The sequence below is a fragment of the Myotis brandtii genome, unplaced genomic scaffold (assembly GCF_000412655.1).
Source record: "Myotis brandtii unplaced genomic scaffold, ASM41265v1 scaffold397, whole genome shotgun sequence".
In the NCBI taxonomy this organism is placed as follows: domain Eukaryota; kingdom Metazoa; phylum Chordata; class Mammalia; order Chiroptera; family Vespertilionidae; genus Myotis; species Myotis brandtii.
Window position 1 is genome coordinate 4,674,560 of NW_005365229.1, and position 20,853 is coordinate 4,695,412.

The 20,853-nt window shown below is 41.2% G+C and overlaps 1 protein-coding gene across 1 annotated transcript in view; it reads left to right on the plus strand.

The window, feature by feature from the left end:
• Positions 1-20,853, plus strand: part of CREBBP (CREB binding protein) — a 163,695-nt gene that overhangs the window by 82,318 nt on the left and 60,524 nt on the right. Inside the window, 2 exon segments of the mRNA XM_014545140.1 lie at positions 13,686-13,926; positions 15,217-15,330. Of these exon segments, the coding sequence (XP_014400626.1) occupies positions 13,686-13,926; positions 15,217-15,330 (355 nt within the window).

Below are 20,853 nucleotides of genomic sequence, written 5' to 3' on the forward strand. Positions count from 1 at the left end.
GGGGCACGCACGCATGCACGGATGCACAATTATGTGCACCAGGCCTCTAGTATTTCATAATTATAAGATGCACATGTGTTCTTTTTACATTGTAGCATATATGAAAACAGGACTTTTAGAAACAGTCAAGTTTTAGAGTTTATAAAATACAGTATGTATGCTCTTTTAGTTGCTCATAATTTGAATTGACAACACTATTAAACATATATTCACTGTACAGCTTTCCAGGACAGCTTACATGGATAAAAGAATTTTAAAGGTATTTAAATTTTACTGCCCTAACTCCGTGGTCGGCAAACTGTGGCTCGCGAGCCACATGCAGCTTTTTGGCCACTTGAGTGTGGCTCTTCCTAAGCCTTAGGAGTACCCTAATTAAGTTAATAACAATGTACCTGCCTATATAGTTTAAGTTTAAAAAATTTGGCTCTCAAAAGAAATTTCAATCGTTGTACTGTTGATATTTGGCTCTGTTGACTAATGAGTTTGCCGACCACTGCCCTAACTGGTTTGGCTCAATGATTTGGGTTCAGTGGATAGAGCATCAGCCTCTGGACTGAAGGATCCCAGGTTCAGTTCTGGTCAAGGGCACATGCCTGGGTTGTGGGTTTGATCCCTAGTAGGGGATGTGCAGGAGGCAGCCAATCAATGATCCTCTCTCATCATTAATGTTTCTATCTCTCTTTCCCTATCTTCTTCTCTGAAATCAATAAAGATATTTTTTTAATAAATAAATAAATAAATAAATTTTACTGACAAAAGAACAGAAGCAAGTTTGAGGGGAGGGATGATTATGTCATCTTTCTGTGGATTGGGGTTGAGGTCTAACGGGCTGCCTCAAAGAAGAGGCATGCAGCAAATTGTGGGAAGAGAAGTAGTTCCAAGGCAGTCCTCTGAAAGATTATGTCACCTGATTCCTGGTGACACTGTCCTTCCATTTTTATCAGAAAACATCTTAACACAGAATGAGGGAGCGTTTGCAGGAAGGAGGAAAACGGGCTCCAGGTGGGACTGAGTTGTCAATTAGGTTATTGCTGACCTTCATGACAGTCAGGTCCAGGTTGTTTTTAAAGGAGCATTGTTTGGAATTGGGACACATCTTGGGTTTAATCTGAGAAAGGGCCTGCCTCTTCATTAGGTTCACCCAGGGAGTCGCTGGTTGGGCCTGGGATGTGGTCTCCAACAAGGGTAATTTCTCATAGGAAGTTCTTATGTGTGACTTTTTTTTAGGAATTACATTACAGAGACTTAACCATTCTTAAAGTTGTAACACAGGAGATTTATCAGGAGTGCTCCTTATTTAAAACTAGAGTCCCAATGCCTGAAATTCGTGCAAGGGGCTCGGCCCTCGCAGCCCCGGCTGCCTCACGACCCTGCCCCGGACCCACTGGTCGTTCCGGAAGGTCATCCCAGAAGGTCATTCCACTGTCCAGTCTAATTAGCATATTAGCTCTTTATTATATAGGATTGCTCATGAGAGTGGTGTTAGGATTTGTTTCAGTTGTGTGTTAGAGAATTGACATGAAAAATTTGGATGAGGCTCCCAGGTAGCTACTGGTTCAGGTCTCTAAATGGAAAGAAAGTGGGACTGGTGGACGTCTGTTCATGCAGGGGAGGTTTATATAGAATTGTCTTCTGTGTCCTGCCAGAATAACATATCTGGGACAGTGCCACTGGTAGCAGATGGGTGGCAAGCCATGAGCCATGACCCTTGCAGGGGTAACTGTGCATCTCAGAGTTAATTCTGTGTTTCTCAAAGTGTGTCTGTGGACCCACGCTGCATCAGTGACTGGTTCCTGGGCCCCACCCAGTCCTACTGGTTCAGACACTTTTAGAGCAGGGATTTTCAACCTTTTTCATCGCATGGCACACATAAACTAATTACTAAAATTCTACAGCACACCAAAGAATATATTCTGTTTTTTATTGATCTGACAAAAATATAGATATACAGCTGTTTTGAGAAGTCAGTGCCCCTGACTAAATAGTCAGTTAATTGATGTTTTAAAAATTCTTGCAGTGCACCAGTTGAAAATCGCTGTCTTAAAGGAAGGGTGGTGGATCTGTTTTTGTGGTCACTATTTACAAAACTTTAGTTTTCTTTATCAGTTTCCCAATGTATGTCTCCTAATTCCCTATAAAGCAGTTCAGGATAATTGCCAAATAGATGGGCTTGTTCTCTCTTACACTGGAATATGTAGATTTATGTATTTAGTTAGTTAGTTAGTTTAGTTAGTTAGTTTATTTTTCCATTGACTTTTAGGCGGAGTGAAAGAGAAAAGGAAAGACAGAGAGAAACATTGATTGGTTGCCTCCTGCACGAGCCCTGACCAGAGCCCAGGCTGGGGAGGAGCCTACAATCAAGGTACATGCCCTTGACTGAAATCGAGCCCAGGACCCTTTGGTCTGCAGGCCAACACTGTCCACTAAGCCAAACAGTCTAGGGCTGGAATCTATAGTTTTAAATAAGCTCCTCCAGTAACTTTGATGTGGAACAATGATTTTCAACTAGAATGCCACAAGAATTTTTAAAACATGCAGTACCCAACACAAACAATAGCTGTATGGTGTGAATAAATCAAAATTATACCTATATTTTTTTGTCAGATGGACAAGAAATATTTTTTGGTGTGCCACAGAATTTCAGTAATTAGTTTATGTGTGCCATGAGATGAAAAAGGTTGAAAATTGCTAATGAAGAATGTTTTCAGAGCCACCGTTCACTGCAGTATGAGTGACCTGTTGCCCAGCCGTCCCTCTATGGAGTGGGCTTACTTTGTTGGTCTTTATGTCCACTGCAGTACTTCAGAAGGTTTCCCTGTCCTGTCTCCCTCTTGTTTGCCCTACCTACACTAACAAAAGACAAAGATGCTAATTGACCATACCTTCGCTACACCCAAGCCACACCCACCAGCCAATCAGAGCGACTATATGCAAATTAACCCAACCAAGATGGCGGCCAGCAGCCATGGAGCTGGAGCAAGCAGAAGGCTTGGTTGCCCCGGTGATGGAGGAAGCCAAGCTTCCCGCCTGCCCTGGCTGGCTGTGGCCTCCGTAAAAGGCAAAAAAGTTTCAATTATAGCTCCTGCTTCCAGCCAGCCTTCACTGGGAAGCTTGGGTGGCTGGGGGCCGTGACCAGCCAGCCTGCAAGCAGCCATCAGCCCCTTACCCAGAATGGCCACACCCTCATGGGGTGAGCGTCCCCACTGGGGGGGCTTGGCCAGCCTGCAAACAGCCATCAGCCCCTCACCCAGACTGGCCAGGGACCCCAGCAGGACCCTACCCCCTGAAGGGGGTGTGGCCAGCCTGAAAACGGCCCTCAGCCCCTCACCCAGGCTGGCCAGGGACCCCCACCCTGATCCAGGACACCCTTCAGGGCAAACCAGCCAGCCCCCACCCATGCTCCAGGCCTCTATCCTATATAATAAAAGGGTAATATGCAAATGGATCCTAACAGCAGATCGACTGGGAATCACTGGTCACTATGACACACACTGACCACTAGGGGGCAGACGCTCAATGCAGGAGCTGCCCCCGGTGGTCAGTGTGCTCCCACAGAGGGAGCTCTGCTCAGCCACAAGCCAGGCTGATGGCTGCCAGTACAGCGGTGGTGGTGGTGGGAGCCTCTCCCGCCTCCTCAGCAGCACTAAGGATGTCCGACTGCACCTAGGCTTGCTCCCTGCTGGCAAGTGGACATCCCCTGAGGGCTCCTGGGCTGCCAAAGGGATGTCTGACTGCCAGCTTAGGCCCAATCCCCCGGGGAGCGGGCCTAAGCCAGCAGGTGGTCATCCCTCAAGGGGTCCTAGACTGTGAGAGGGCACAGGCCGGGCTGAGGGACCCTCCCGAATACATAAATTTTTGTGCACCGGGCCTCTAGTTCTCTCATAATTTCCTGTCTCCTGTCTCTCTTCACTGAGGAATCAAGGCATGAACTGACCCAACAGGTTAAGCCTTATATACCCAAGGGCTTCCCTGCAGAGAAGCTCATATTCCCGTAACATTGCACACTAGCCCCTTGTCCTTCACAAGCAGGGATAATCACTGATGCTCTGATATTTCCCTCTACCCTAGGACTAAGGAGAGCACTTCCGTTCCTTCTTGTGGAAACATGAGTAGTCATGTCAGCTCTTCACCACGAGAGCAGTTTCTGTAGAGACTATGAATTGTGCCTCAATAATTGAGTTGGCAAACATGAGAAAAGGTTGGGAAGTAAGCATTTGTCCATAATTATTAGTAATCCAAGTGTTTGTGTAATTTTAGGAATTCTGTTACTCTCATCTTACTTGCCTTCACCTGAGAAAATGTATTTCTGGGGCCTTTGAAGAATAACTTTTAGTCTAAATTCTTATCAGTAGCTGTATAAAAGCCTTTCTACTGCTTAAACTCATCTCCTTTTGGCTGGGAAACGTAGCCTAAGCACAAAATATGTTATGTTACAATTATCAGGAAGCTATAAATTGAGAATATTTAATGAAGTCCTTTGATGTCAGACATAACCATAGGTATTATAAGTATTCAATAAAAGCCACTTAACTTTGTTTCCAATATGGGTTTCCATTAACTAACAATATCTTTACTAGAGTGTGATTAGTATTGTCCTTTTTTCAGTGAAACCTTCTAGGTCAGCGGTCGCCAACCTTTCAGACCTCGCGGACCACCAGTGGTCCGCAGACCACCGGTTGGCAACCGCTGTTCTGGGTGGAAGCATAAATTATCTCTAGAGACATTCAGCTCTTTCACTTCACGTAGAGACCCAGTAGGAAGATTCCTCTTGTCTAAACAAGTTGTGCCGTGTACCTTCAAGCACCTAACATCAGAACTTCTGCCTGCCTGTTAGATGCACATACTGGGGATGTATACCAGGCATTTCTGAGCAGTAAAGTGACTGTTAGAAGACCTTGGTAAGATAGTACATGTAATGGGTCTGGATGGGGACAGTCATCGCTACCAAAGTTATAAATGTAATGCTTTATTATATCTGAAGAGTCATTAACCATGGCAGTCTTTTCAAGGCCCTAATCACCCTAACTTTTACCTTTTCCATAATCATCTGAAATGGCCTTAAGGCTCAAGTCACTAAAACCAATTTGTTACTCAAATGGTTAATTTACCAAGTTATCAAAAACTTAACTGTAGCCCTGGCCAATGTGGCACAGTTGGGCATTGTCCTGGGCACTGAAAGGATGTTGGTTCAATTCCGGTCAGGGGACATGCCCAGGTTTCGGGCTTGATCCCCAGTAGGGGGTGGGCAGGAGGCAGCCGATCCATGTTTTGCTTTCACATCAATATTTCTCTCTCTCCCTCTCCCTTCCTCTCTCTCTAAAAATTGATGAAACTATTTTTTTAAAACTTAACTGTAATAAATACTTTTGAAGAATCTGTCTGTATATATTGACTAGAGGCCCGGTGCATAAAATTTATGCACTTGGGGCGAGGGGGCGTCCCTCAGCCCAGCCTATGCCCTTTTGCAGTCCGGGAGCCCTTGGGACATCCTCCAGCAGTTGGACATCCTTAGCGCTGACGTGGAGGTGGGAGAGGCTCCTGCCACCGCCTCTGCGCTCGCCAGCCATAAACCTGGCTCAGGACTTCTGGCTGAGTGGCGCTCCCCCTGTGGGAGTGCACTGACCACCAGGGGGCAGCTCCTGCATTGAGTGTCTGCCCCTTGGGGGTCAGTGCATATCATAGTGACCGGTCGTTCCACTGTTCAGTCGATTTGCATATTGGCCTTTTATTATATAGGATGGTATACAAGAAGAATATTTCTTAAAAGTTTTTAGTAAGTTGGTAATTCTTCTGAACTGGTTATTTGGTCAGTGGACCTGGTGCCTTTTAAGACCCCTTAATTCAGTTGAGACGTGGTGGTCTGATTGGCCATTGGAATTGATCCAGTACCTTCTACCTTATGGGGTTTCTTTGTGCAGTAGTAGGTAACCACTCACCCCTCCTTGACAGTCCAACTCTCCAGTTCAGAAGGAAGGATTTGGGGGCAGGGTAGAGAGTTGAGAGAGGGGGTTGTTTGTCCATTTATCAGTCCCCCTACCTTTGCCTTTTATCTCACCAATTGAGTTTTCTTTCTTGACTTAGCCATTTGTTTTCCACCGTAAGATCACAGTTCTGATTTGGAAGATTATTTAGAAATCATTTTGTTCCAACTTAAGGTAATTTTAAGTTATTTTCCTATTGAGTTTAAATCTTAAATTGTAAGGTAATCTTATTTTTAAAAAAATCAATAAACACCAAGCAAAAAGAAAGCACAAGAAACATTATACCACCTGTCTAAATTAGTTGTTTCTTACCAGTTGATCTTCATCATCTCAAAGGTGATTATCACTTCTTCCCAGTTAGATAGCTGTGAACATTTAATGAGTATTTTCTTTATTTTATGACTGCAAAGCTTTTCATACCCAGCTGTTCTAGGGCCCTTCTTGGGGAATCAGAACAAGCAAATATTGCAGAGCAATCCCTGTCCCAACTGGTGTTCAGTTGGGTATCATTTTCTACTTTAACTGGAGGTTGGGGAGAAAGTAAGGTTTCCAGGTGGGCCAGAGAAAGGATGTCAGGAGAGTGTGGGTCTGTACCCCATCAGTGGCGTGGAATTGGGGCCATGTTGTCCTGAAGGGCCATCTGTAGGGATCCCAGCCTGACGTGGATTTGGGGCAGTGGTTTGTGTGGCAAGAGGAAACACTTTCATCCCCCATTCTGTCTTGGTCAAGTTCTGCTTCTTACTGTTTGCACTGGAGTCCTTTGCAGACATAATAACCTAGTCTTATATACTTAATGGAAAATAACTTATTTTTCTAAGAAGAATGCCAGGATAAATTATTATACAGTATGTACTTCTGTGCACATCTGTGATTATGTCCTTAGGATGGAATAGAGGCCATATAGAATAATGGGGATGGTGTTGATTATACAAACCTGTGTAACAATAGCAATTCTTAAAAAAGTACACGTTAGAGCCTAGCTGGTGTGATTCAGTGGTTGAGCATGCATCGACCCATGAATCAGGAGGTCACAATTCAAGTCCCGGTCAGGGCACATGCCTGGGATTGTGGTCTTGATCCCCAGCAGATCAATGATTCTCATCACTGATGTTTCTATGTCTTTCCCTCTCCCTTTCTCTCTGAAATTAATAAAAACATTTTTTTTAAAGCACATGTTAGATTCCTTTAAAAAATTATGGAAGACCACAGAAATATAAACGATTTGCCTTTCATTTGATGGACATGGGGCAAATGATGGTTGAGCTGTGGTGACAAATGATACATGCAAAGAGTAGTGGCCAAATCTAGCGAAGATGGGATTGGGTGAGTGGGCTGTACCTCCACAGCCACTGGGTCAGTGTGCTTTGTGTTCACCTGCTGTTTGCTCATGGTTCAAAATGCTAGCATGTGGGGAGAGTCACAGTTGAATCAATGTGACTTCCTCGCCATGCTAGCCTTCTCTTTCCCTGATTAGGAATTACATGTGAGCTTATTGGAGTGTCAGAAATGCATATTGCATATATTGTAAGGCTTTGGATGGATATTGCCTTCCAACAAAAGCCACGAACCAGATCGCCAGCATTACAAGATGCTCCCGAGGTTGGGCTTTGATAGCAGAAGGTGGTGGTGTCTCATTACTTGGATTTATAATTTTTTAAATTATTGGTAAAAATTAAATTACTTATGTTTAAAGACATACATATTTCTTTTTTGAGTTGTCTAGCTCCTGTCCTTTGCCTGTTTTTCTGTTAGAGTCTCTTAGAACACTTTCATAAAGCAAGTTGATCCAGGCCTCTGTCAAGGTGGGTAGTAGAGAGGTTAAGGGTGGGGGCTCTACTGCTAGACTTCCTGCTCCATCACTGAGCATACCACCTGGACAAGGTGCACACCTCTGGGCCTCAGTTACTTCTCCTGTAAGGTGGTGCTGGTCCTGAGTTAGTTTCTCCCTTGGGGATTGGATATTAAATGAGCACTGAGCACAGAGTTCGGCATGAATTACTTTCTTCCCAGAAACTGTAACTGGAAAATCTCCGGTGGAGCCAGAAGCAGTTCTACTTGTTCAAGTTCCATAGAGGATGCATTACTAATTTTAGCTTTATACTTTTCCCAGATTTTCTGGGAAGAAAGAATGGGGAATCTGCATTTGAAGAGGATTTTACTGGGAATTGGTTAGGAGCCACTGCTTTATATTTTTTTTGATGAAGGTCTTTACCACCTTTGCATTACAAAATATTCCTCTTAATTACCTTACAATTTTATTTTTTATCTTTAAAACTTTATCATTTTCTACTGATTTTTTGGAATTCTTTTTCCCCAAAAGCAGAATTTTTAAAAAATAGTAGATGTTGTAAAACATTCAAACAATACATGATCCTGTCCAAAGATAACCACCAGATAATAATTAGAGTTTTCTAAGAACAGATACAAACATATAAAGTTGATAAAGAAAAAGCTGACTTTATGGTACTATTCTGTAACCTTTTTTAGCTCAATATGTTAGAGGCAGCTTTTCATGAAAGTATAATGGTCTAATATATTATTATGTTATTAGAATAATCACTTTATTATTATCTCACAATTTTTTGTAGGTCAAGAATTTGGGCAGGGCTCAGCTGGGCCATTGTTTTGCTCCACATGGCTGTGACTGGGATCTTTGAGGTCCCCCTTATTTTTCATAACTGCGTATTATTTTATTAGGTCTGTTGCCATAATTTGTTTAATTAGTATACCTTTGAAAGGCATTTAGGAGTTTTCCAATTCTTGGTGATTTAATCAAGGCATGATGCCTGTCTTTGCACGTACATTTTAGTGTACTAGTTTATAGTTGCTTCCCTAATAATAAATCATAGGAAGTGGAACTACTGGATCAAAAGAAATGCACATTTCTCTTTTTGATATATTTTGCTTTCCAAAGCCATACTAAATTGCATTATCACCAAAATGCCTGAGAATTACTATTTCTCTATATTATCATCAATATCAATTATTGAATTTTTATCTTGATCATATTCATAGGTAAAAAATGCCTTTTGTTTTAGTTTCAATTTTTTAATGATTAAAAGTTGGATAGAACTTTTTAAAGCAGCTTTTCTGAGATATATTTATATACAACTAGAGGCCCGATGCATGAAATTCGTGCAAGTGGCTTGACCCTCGTAGCCCGGAAAGGACTCTGGAAGGTCATTCAGCTGTTTGGTCTAATTAGCATATTATGCTTTTATTATTATAGATTAACGTTCCCCCCCTTTAAAGTATACAGTTTAATGGTTTTGGGAAATCATCTTCACAGTCAATTTTAGAAAAGTTTCATCCCCAAAAAGAAACCTTGTAGTATTAGCAGTTACTCCCCATTTCCCCTGATCCCTCAGCTAGAGGCAACCACTAATCTATTTCCTGCCCCTGTGCATTTATCTACTCTGAGCATTTTATAGAAATGGAATTACATAATTTGTACTCTTTTGTGGCTGGCTATTTTCACTTAGCACAAAGATTTTCAACCCTTTTCATCTCATGGCACACATAAACTAATTACTAAAATTCTGTGGCATACCAAAAAATACATTTTTGCCCATCTGACAAAAAAATAGGTATAATTTTGATTCGTTCACACTGGATGACTATTGTGTTGGCTGGGTTTTTGTTGTTGTTTGTTTTGTTTGTTTGTTTGTTTGTTTTACAATTTAAGGGAAAAGAGGTTCGTGCTCCTGAATAAATAGTTAGGTGTTACTTTTTAAAAAATTTCTTGAGGCATATCAGTGTGCCTGCCGCGGCACAACAATTGAAAATCACTGAGTTACCATAATGTTTTCATAGTTTGTGTTGTATCATGTATTAACAGGCATTTGAGAAGTTTCTGCTTTTTTGGCTATTATGAATAATGCTGCTACAAACATTTGTGTACACATTTTTGTTTGTTTTGTGTGTCCTTTTCAGGTATATCTCTAGGTACTGTGGATACAGCAGACAAACTCTGCCTTTTGTAACTTACTGGGGACAGACATCAAATAATAGCAAATATGTAGCAAAATGGCAGATATGTTTGGGGCTATGAAGAAGAATTCAGCACAGGAAGAGTATAGAGAATTGGGAGTCATAGTCTTTATAAGAAATACTGTATAAGTTTTCTACTGTTGCTTTAACAAATTACCACTTTAGTGGTTTAAAAGAACATATATTGATTATATTACAGTTCTGTAAATTAAAAGTCCTATACTCTATTTTAAAAATATATTTTTATTAATTTCAAGAGGAAGGGAGAGGGAGAAAGAGAAACATCAATGATGAGAGAGAATAATTGATCAGCTGCCTCCTGCATGCCCCTACTGGAGATTGAGCCTGCAACCTGGGCGTGTGCCCTGACCAGGAATCAAACTGTGACCTCTTGGTTCATAGGTATAAGTTCAACCAGTGAGCTTCATTGGCTAGGCAAAGTCCTATACTCTTAAAATCAAGGCGTCACAGGCTCTAGGGGAGAATCCTTTTCCAGATTCCAGAGGCTTCTTATTTTTCCTTGGCTTAGAGTTCTTTTCCTTCATCTATCTTCAAAGACAGCAACATCACATCTCTCTAAGCATTCATTTGTTGTCACATCTCTTTCTGACCCTGTGTACATGTTTTTGTGTAAACATATGTTTTCAGTTACTTCAGGTGTATACTTCGGAGGGTAATTTCTGGGTCATATGGTAACTCAAGGTGTAACCTTTTGATGAAACTACCAGACTGTTTTCTAAAGTGGCTGCTCAATTTGACATTCCAGTAGTGGATGAGGGTTTCAGTTTTTTCACGTGTTCACCAAAACTTGTTACTGTCTTTCTTTTAATTCTAGCCATCCTGGTGGGTGCAAAGTGGTATCTCGTTGTGGTTCTGATTTGCATTTTCTTAATGGCTAATGGTGTTGAGTATCTAGTCGCATCTTTTGTCCATTTTTTAATTAGATTATTTGCCTTTTTATCATTGAGCTATATGAGTTCTTTGTATGTTTTAGATATAAGTTCCTTGTTACATCTATGATTTGCAAATATTTTCTCTCATTCTTTGGGTTGTCTTTCATTTTCTACATAGTGTCCTTTAAAGCATAGCAATTTTTAATTATTTTTAAATGTTTTTAAATTGATTTTTTTTAGACAGAGAGGAAGGGAGAGGGGGGCGAGAGAGAGAAAAAAATAAAAAACATCCACGTGAGAGTAACACATCCATCGGCTGCTTCCTGCATGCCCCCAACTTGGAATCAAGCTCGAAACCCGGTCTTATGCCCTGATTGGGAATAGAACCAGCAACATGGGACGAGCCACACTGGCCAGGGCACAATTTTTAATTTTAATAAGGTTAATTTATTTTTGTTGTTTGGGCTTTTGGTGACATATCTGAGAATCCATTACCTATTCCAGGGTCATATGATTTACTCTTATGATCTTTTTCTAAGCGTTTTATAGTTTTAGCTCTCACATTTAGGTCTTTTATTAATTTTGAATTAATTTTTGAGTTTGATGTGAAGAAGGATTTCATCTTCATTTTTTTACATGTGGATATCCAGTTGTCCTGTTTTTTTCATCACCATTAACTGAAAAAAACTATTCTCTCCATTAAGTTTTCTTGGCACTGAGATAGAGGACAGTTTATATAATAAATGCTGCCACCTTTCTGGAAAACAATTTGGCAACATAACTTACAGGGTGGGGCAAAAGTAGGTTTGCAGTTCTTTGTATGGAAAATAATATAAGAATAAACTGCCCTGGCCAGGTGGCTCAGTTGGTTGGAGCCATTGTCTTATACACCAAAAAAGGTTGTGGATTCAGTTCCTCGTGAAGGCACATACCTACATTGCAGTTTTGCTCCCCTGTCAGGTGTGTACAGGAGGTAACCAATTGATGTTGCACTCTCTCACATCATTGTTTTTCTCTCTCTCTCCCTTCCTCTCTAAAATGAATAAAAGCATATCCTCAGGTGAGGGTTTAAAAAAAAAAAAAAAAGAAGAAGAAGAAACTCTGTTTTGTGTACTCAAAACTGTAAGTCTGCTTTTGCTCCACCCTGTATATAAGGAGCTTAAAGAATGGTCCTAACTTTGGACTCAGTTTCCACTTTTCAAAAGTAACAGTTTTTCTCTTTTTAAACCTTAATTTTATGTCTTTTTAAGTTTTTTTACCCTCATTCTAAAAATATTCTTTATTTTTTTCTAATAATTTTATCTATTTTAACCTATTTTTACACACCCTAATTCATCTAGAATTTACTTTTGTATTTTCAGGTGACACTGGAATTGATGAACATGTTTCTTTTTCTAGATATATATAAAGAAATCTGTAGTTTTGTAGTTTTGGTAGCTGGTAAGAGAGATTTGTCCCTTTATTCTTATTTTTTAAACAAAATTGCATAAAATTTATGCTCTACTTTTGGGGGTATTTACAACATCACAGTTTTGGTTCTGTGTTTTTATTTTATTTTTTTAATATATTTTATTGATTTTTTACAGAGAGGAAGGGAGAGGGATAGAGTTAGAAACATCGATGAGAGAGAAACATCGATCAGCTGCCTCCTGCACACCCCCTGCTGGGGATGTACCTGCAACCAAGGTACATGCCCTTGACCGGAATCGAACCTGGGACCTTCAGTCTGCAGGCCGACGCTCTATCCACTGAGCCAAACCAGTTAGGGCTGGTTCTGTGTTTTTAAAGGGAAGTTCTTGTCTAAGCACTTTTTGTCTATTCCCGGTCCCCACCTGGGCAATGAGGACTAAGCAGGGAAGTTTTTAGAGTCTAAGGATGCTTCTAACATGGATTTCAGGCCACTTAGAGTTCATACAACCCTTTCATCTCATTGAGCAACAATTTCAGATTCTTAATTTGAAAAGGCAGAGTAATGGTGTACTTTAAGGGGAGGCAGAGAGTGTTATAAAATCAAGTTGGAAGTGTTAGTGTCAGAATACTAGAGTTGTCTAAAGAATGGTGGTAGTTCCTAAGAATAAGAAAACTGCATAGCTCACCTTTTCCATTTTCTTTGCAGTTATGAGGTACAGTCAGTCTGGCTTGTTATTTTTTAAGGATGAAAGCAACTAAACTCTTATTTCTATATCTTTAACAGATTGTCAAATACTTTTTGAAAATATTGTCCTGATGTCTGAGTGGAATTTTAATGGAAGGAAAAGAATTTCATAAGCATTAGCAATTGTACTAGATGTCGTATTAAGGATAAGTTTATATTATTCTTTTAGGACAGGTAATGAATACTGAAAGTATTGTCATTCTGGTCACAAGATAATGAAATCCAGAGGGTGGCTCTGATTCTTCTGCTGCATCAGATATTTTTCAATTAAGTTGAACCATATGAAATTGCCAATGTTTGGCTATTTTGGCCTACAAAAACAACAGTTTCATATGGTTTAACCTAAGATAGTAACACAGCTTTTCCTGCTCTTGTATATATTGTAGAGTGAGTTGGGTTTTGGTTACTACAGTTAAGAATAAGCAGCATTTTCTTGCTCTGAGACAGTCATACACAGTGAACTTTAATCAGCCTTGTTTCTCAGTTGGTTTATTTCTTTGCTTCCTTATCTTCCTTAAAGTCTTTGATGAATTAAAGAGAACCACACCAGCTGCTTTATCTGTGGCCAATATCCATCAACTTTAACATTAGTTTGAAAAATAATTAATGAACATGAGTTGGAACTCTAAAAGCTTATTAAATGTTTATTAATTTGTTTTATTTTAGTCTCAGATGCAAACATCAGTGGGAATTGTACCCACACAAGCAATTGCAACGGGCCCCACTGCAGATCCTGAAAAACGCAAACTGATACAGCAGCAGCTGGTTCTACTGCTTCACGCTCATAAATGTCAGAGACGAGAACAAGCAAACGGAGAGGTTCGGGCCTGCTCTCTCCCACATTGTCGAACCATGAAAAATGTTTTGAATCACATGACACACTGTCAGGCTGGGAAAGCCTGTCAAGGTAAGTGCCATTTTCTGAAATCCTACTGGCAAAGCTTAGGACGAAATTTGTCCTTGTTAGTAGCCAGCTCTCTTCTTATAAGGTTCTTGCAACCTATGTCTTTACACACCATCCAGTCAGATGCCACTGGAACACTTAATTGCTGAGGAGAAAGGTGATTTGGTTTAATAATAGTATTCTGTGACCTTCTACTGGATGAGGCTGTGCCCTGCATTTGTTCTTTACCTCCTTCCTCTGTCACAGAAAATATTTGTCACTTCTTAAACATAGTCTTCATTATAAAAGTCTAGGGCACTGTTTTCTTTTGGGCAGTGTAGCACACACACATGCATGTACAAACCCTTTTCTCAGTAATGTCTCTTGCAACTATGTCGTGTGTCAAGCCACTGCCTTGTTCCTCCATACTTTCGTCTTGAGGCTAATCAGGATACCAAGGAAGTTGTCCTGGGTGACTATCCGTGACCTGGGGAACTGTGTGCACCATATCATCTCTGCCACCTCCTCCCTCCCTGTCACTACACCATGTGCCTCCCTTCCCCCTCTTCTATGGCAGACCCCTTGATTCTACCAAAGAAAGTGTTTCTTACTAACTGCTATACTTTCCTCTAATCTTTATCCTCTTTCCTTTTCTCTCTTGTGCTCCTAAACCTTGGGGAGATGGTCTACCCGATCTCCCTCTCTCCCTTTATGACATTTGTGAGTTCCCCAGCATAACCCTTAAACTGATGGAGAAGCCGAAGGAGGGTTATGCCAGACCTTTAGAAAGAAATCAGTGCTTTAATATGGAAGTGAAGGTAAAGACTGAGAATAACCAGGTTTAATTACCCTTTCAAGTACTTTGAAAAGTGCCTGGGGGGGGGGGCCCTTCAGAATCTCCGCAGACTTCTCATTTCTCTATTTGTATTTCTTCAACAAGAGTATTTAGATGGCTTCATCCTTAAACATACTATAACATTTTTATTTTAAATAGTGACCTTACAGAATTATTTATTCTACCTTTCATTCCAGTTGTTTAGTACTTCAGGTCAAATAGCTTTTGTTTTGTGGGCTGAACCTTAATCACCATCATTCATAACATTGCTTCAATGGGAAGTTTTTGTTTGCAATTCTCAACAGTCACCTTACAAACTTCTTGGAAAATTGCCTGTTTGTAAGTTGAGGACTGCCTGTACTGTGTTATGGTTACCTTATTACCATTTTCTTATGGAACCTGGCATTATAATTTAGGTGTATTTGAAAGTGTGACGATTTGGATAGAAAAATAACATCTCGTTGTTTTTCTGGTCATAGTTGCCCATTGTGCATCTTCACGACAAATCATCTCTCATTGGAAGAACTGCACACGACATGACTGTCCTGTTTGCCTCCCTTTGAAAAATGCCAGTGACAAGCGAAACCAACAAAGTAAGTGAGCACTGGGGGTAGAGAAGCTTGGAGATGAGAAAATGAGCTATTTCTGAAGAGGATACAGAAACATAGGTAGGAAGCAGGGCAGAAATTATTAACCACAAAGTATAGTAGTGAGTGGAGACATACAGTGACAAAGGATGAAGCAAGCTTAGTGAGTAGACAGAGTCTCATTGTGCTCAGTGGATGTGGTTGTTTTGGAATTTAATTCTCTGCCACCTCCACCCCCCTGTACCAGAATTGGCAGGAATGGGAAAGGATTATCACCAAAGTGACCTACTCTTCCTATTTCTTGAAAGATACTCAGTATCTGAGGATTTGAATGTCGCGTCACTAATTGCAGTGACTTTGGGGGTGGAGCAGGGAAAATAGAAGGACACTTCTTTTGGAATTGGAAACCTCTTACCCCAAAGTCATAGATAAGTCAGTCAGGCCAGGTCAGTATAGAATCCCACATGTAGACATTTGAGAGGTTTCCATCCCCCATGGAGCTGCAGCTCCCAGTCCTATTAGCATAACTTACAATTTATTCAGCACAGATTGAGAGTCTCTGCCCCAGACTGGCTGCATTCTGATCATTTCCATTGCTTTGTTGTCTTTGGAGTCATCTGTGTAGCCTTTAGCTGATTGACTGTTTAAGCAGTGATCCCAGTTCAGGAGGCTTGTGTGGGACTCCCAGGGGTTCCCTACAGCCATCAGAGCAGTGAAAAGATGAGCATCTCTTCCCAGTTTCAAGCCCTTTCCTGTCATTTTAGAGGTAAAACAGTGGTCTTGGGTGTGTCCCTCAGTTTGGACAGATAAGACGTGCTTTTCAATATCATGTTACCTCTTTGGCTGGAGCTTCTCCCTGTGACTTTGAGCACAGCACAGTCTTTCTAGTCCTCCATCTTGTCTGTGCCATCTTGCCACCCTCCCTTGTTTGTGGTTACATGTTCATTCCTCTCATTCTTGATCATCTTCCTCAAGACCCCACTGCTACCTGGAGAATGTGCTGCTTTTCTTTCTAGTTTGCGAGTGGTACAAGGAAAGGTGGAAAAGCTCATGTTCCTAAGTGTCAGGGAGTGGAGCACCAGTGATAACCCAGGTGCTTTTCCTTTAAGTCCAGCTCACCCCCTCCTGAGAGGATGTCTATGAGCTGACTCTGCTCAGCAGTGTCCATGTCACATAGGAGAGACATCCAGGGGTCATAGGCCCTTTATTCTCCTTCCCTCCCTAGAGAAGGAGTCATACTAAGTTTCCTTTCAAAGTCACTTCCCAAAATGAGTTAAATTAATTTTTGATTGATCAAAATTTTAATTAATAAAAATTTCCAGGACATCTTTCATATAAATTGAAAGTCTAGGAATCTGGGTATTCTAGAACAAAATGTTTGGGACAATAGTTCTAGTAGAATACAGTCTGTTTTTCCACTAAGTTAGTATAAAACCATTTTTTAAACTAGTATATTTTGATGGTTACAATTTCTTGTGTTTTAGGATGCATTTCAGTAATAGGCTTTTTTAAGTGCTAAAATATTCATTTGAGTTTATAGTTGTACAGTATTAATTCTATGAATCCTATATAATAAAAGCCTAATATGCTAAGTGTCTGGTCCTCCTGTCAGCCATTCAACCAATCAAATGTAATATGCTAATGTTATGCTAAGGCCACTCAACTGCTCGCCATGACCTGCACTGACCACCGGGGGCAGACAGTCGACCGGTCAACCAGTTGCTATGACATGCACTGACCACCAGGGGGCAGACGCTCCAACTGGTAGGTTAGCTTGCTGCTAGGGTCCGGCCGACTGGGACTGAGCAAGACTTGCCAGACACACCCTAGAGCCCTCCTGTGGCCCCTCCCCAGCTGGCCAATCTCCGGTTCTTCCCCAGCCCCAATCGTGCACCAGTGGGGTCCCTTGGCCTGGCCTGCGCTCTTGCAATTCGGGCTGAGGGCCCCCCCCCCCAGTGCATGAATTTCATGCACTGGGCCTCTAGTAATGAGACAAAATTTCATTCTGAACTTTTAATTTGGGGTGTGGCTTTTCTGGGACCTTTTGTTTTTAGTATGTATCACCATGACAATTGTAAACTTTTGTGATTTCTCTTTTTAAGAAACATGAATGTGGTTTTTGTTTAAAAAAAAAAAAAGAAATGTATGTGGTTTTTTGTGGGGTTTTTTTTAAACATCCTTATAACTCTCTGGCTGTTGTGACAATTTATCTGGTGCGTGCCCTCTGAAGTGGTAAACCACAGTGTTTCTACTAGTCATAATGTAAGGTGTTACCAGGGTGATTTTATTATAGTCATGGTAATATTTAGATTATTTTTGTACAAAGTTTTAGTAATTTTTCGTGAAAGAAATTAAAGCTCCTATTTAAAAAATTATTAAATGCTTCTCAAATTAGGTTTCAACTTTGAGTGTATTCTTTTGGCTCTAACAATAGTTGTGTGAGTATAGACGAGTTTGATATGATGAGTGAGCAAGTTTCAATGATATCTTTTCTGTAAATGTTTGTTGGTATTTTTCAATTCTTCTAAAGCAAATTGTGCTTAAACGTATGAACACTTGGTTTAGGCAGTAGAGAAGAAATGCGGATTCATCCTTCTAGTACAGTGGTTCTCAACCTTGGCTGCACATTAGAATCACCTGGGAATCTTTTTAAAATCCTGATTTCTGGGCCTCATCCTCCGGAAATTCTGTTTCTTTGTTATGGGGTGGGGCCACAACATTAGTAACAAAGAAAATTTCCGGAGGATGAGGCCCAGAAATCAGGATTTTAAAAAGATTCCCAGGTGATTCTAATGTGCAACCAAGGTTGAGAACCACTGTTCTAGTACCTTAAAGTCAGTTCCAGAGTCAGAATATCTACATTAAAAATGATGTGACAGTGGTATTACTCAAAGGAACAAGGTAGAGAGAAGTCACTAGTATTGGCAATCCTTGAGGAGAGAAGACCGGAATTTGCTGGAGGGTAAGGCTTAATGGAGCCCAATTTCAATAAAGTAACAATAAAATATTCTAAACAGCATGGATAGTGTCAGCAGAGTTGACATGTCTGTAAGGGCAGGATCTGACAGGACTCAGAGGTTCCTGTGCAAACAAGGTAATTCAGGGAGAGAGGGACTATTCGTTCTGAGGTGGTGAGGACCCCTGGGGCTATCTCAGATCCAGCTGTGCCCGCACGTGGAGCATGTGCCCTGTGCCACCAAGGCTGTGTGCTTTTTAGGCAGGGTTTCCCACAGATGCTTACCTTACCTGGTGCACACATTTTTACCATCTTACTTCTCTCATTGATGTCTCTATGAACCTACCAGAAAAACCTGTGGAGCTAACCTGAGTTTGTTTGAAATGAATCTCAGACCATTGGTTACCTTTTTGGCTTATGTGGTTGAGATTTTGATTTTTCAGTTTTCTAGAGATTCTATAATCACTGATCTCATGCTATCTATCCCCTACAGAGATAATCAGAATTTATTGAATAATTAGGACTTTCCAAGGAGTATATCTAATATCAGTCCTGGCATCTGACTCTCATTAATTCTAGTTCATAGGGTGGCATGGAGGACTGGAGCTGTGTGGACACATGACCAAATTCCCTATTAGAACTCATCTTGCCTAATCAGTGAAGTTTTTTTCCTACTCCAAGTGTAGTCCTCAGACCAGGAACATGGGCACTCCCAGGTGGCTTGTTAGAAATATAGACATTGGGCCCTAGCCGGTGTGGTTTAGTTGGTTGAGCGTCGTCCAGCACACTGAAAGGTTGCTGGTTCGACTCCCAGGTTGTAGGTTCTATCCCTGGTGCGTGTGGGGGGCAACTGGCTCTCACGTTGTTGTTTTTCTCTCTCTCCCTCTTCCTCTCTCTCTCTAAAATCAATTTTTTAAAAAAGATTTTTAAAAGAAATGCAGACATTAGAGCCTCATACCAGGCTCTCTATATTAGTATCGGCATTTTAACAAATTGCCATGTTATTGGTATGCACATGAGTGGCTGAGATGCTCTTCTTTGAATTCCTCGAAGGGGCCGTGTATCTGTCCTGGAACTGTTGAGATTTGAGTCATTCTCTGGGGGAAACCAACTCAGAGACCCACAAGGACTGTCAAATGGATGCTATAGGGTCAGCCCCAGAGTCAAACTGAACCCATTTACTCATGCAGCATAAGCCCATTGACAGAATGTCAACCAGCAGTCCTCTAGTCTGTTGCTTGAATACCTCCACTGGCTCTCTCCCTAGCCTGGCTGTTCTAATTTTAGGCAACTCTGATTGTTTTAAACACCTTCCTTCATGATACTGTGTCCAACTCTACCTCCTTAAAACTTCTACTCATGAAGAGTAGCCTCTTAGGTGCTCAGTAAGTGTTTGTTGAACAGGCTCTTGTTCCACCTGAGAGGTCTCAGAGATTCTCAGACACTTCTTTTGACAGACTGTGGTTGGCATGGGAAGCAGAGGAGGCAGTAGAACTTAAATGTCTATAGGGACAGAGTGGTGGGCTTGTTTGTCCCTGATTTACCTGCTAAGTACCAGTCAATCATTGGTGATGTGTTTGATCAGAACCATGTTGTCCTTGCTCTTAAGAGTAACATAGTGTTTCCCGCTCCTGAGTCGTTTGGCTTAAAAAAAAAAAACACCTGTTGGAAGGTTTGTGCATTCTTGCTCAATGGTGGATTGATGGGAGGCCTGGCAACTGGGCTAGGATGTTCCCTTTTATCCTGTCCTGTGTACAAGAAGATGCTGAAAAGGAAGGCAGGCCTAGCACGTATGGTACCTGCAAAGCATTGTGTGGGAGCAACTCTGCAGAGATGTGTATACAGGCCTGAGTAACTTCCAGTACAACTTTTTCAGTAGAAATCTTAGTGGTGACTAGATAGTAAGTAGTTGCTTTGCCTGTTTAATGGTATGTGTCCCACCACTCTGACAAAGCTTTGGAATTTAATGTGTCAATTTTTGTTGGATTTTCAATTGAGTTTGGTTTTATTGAGAATGATTGGGGACTGAAGTTCCTGGTGAATTCAATTTGCAAGTTAGTATACTATGCATGGAACCTACAGAAGAACAATCTTTATGCTCAATAGGGAAGAACTGCCTTGGATCTGCATGAAAAGTGACAGTGAGTCCTGGAAACAGACCACTGCAAAACATAGCCTTTTGTTTCCTAGGTCATGGGATCCTGATGAAGCTGTGACAGAAGGGGAGTAATAGAGCAGTGGCGGTGTCGGGGAGTGGTTTGAAGATGTGCTAGTAGCAGGAATGCCAACAAATACAACAGTGTGTGATATGGCAATTGATTGTGTATGCAACTGTATAGCATTAACTCAAAGAAAGGGAAAAAAAGATGTAAAGATGCTAAAAAGAATAAGAGGTTTTGACATTTAAGGAGATAAATGTCAGTAATGTGTAAAATTGATTAATGTGGACAGCCTCATTATCAGTGACTAGAGGCCTGGTGCATGAAGTTCGTACACTGGGGGTGGAGGGCATGTCCCTCAGCCCAGCCTGCACCCTCTCCAATCTGGGATCCCTCTCACAATCCCAGACTGCT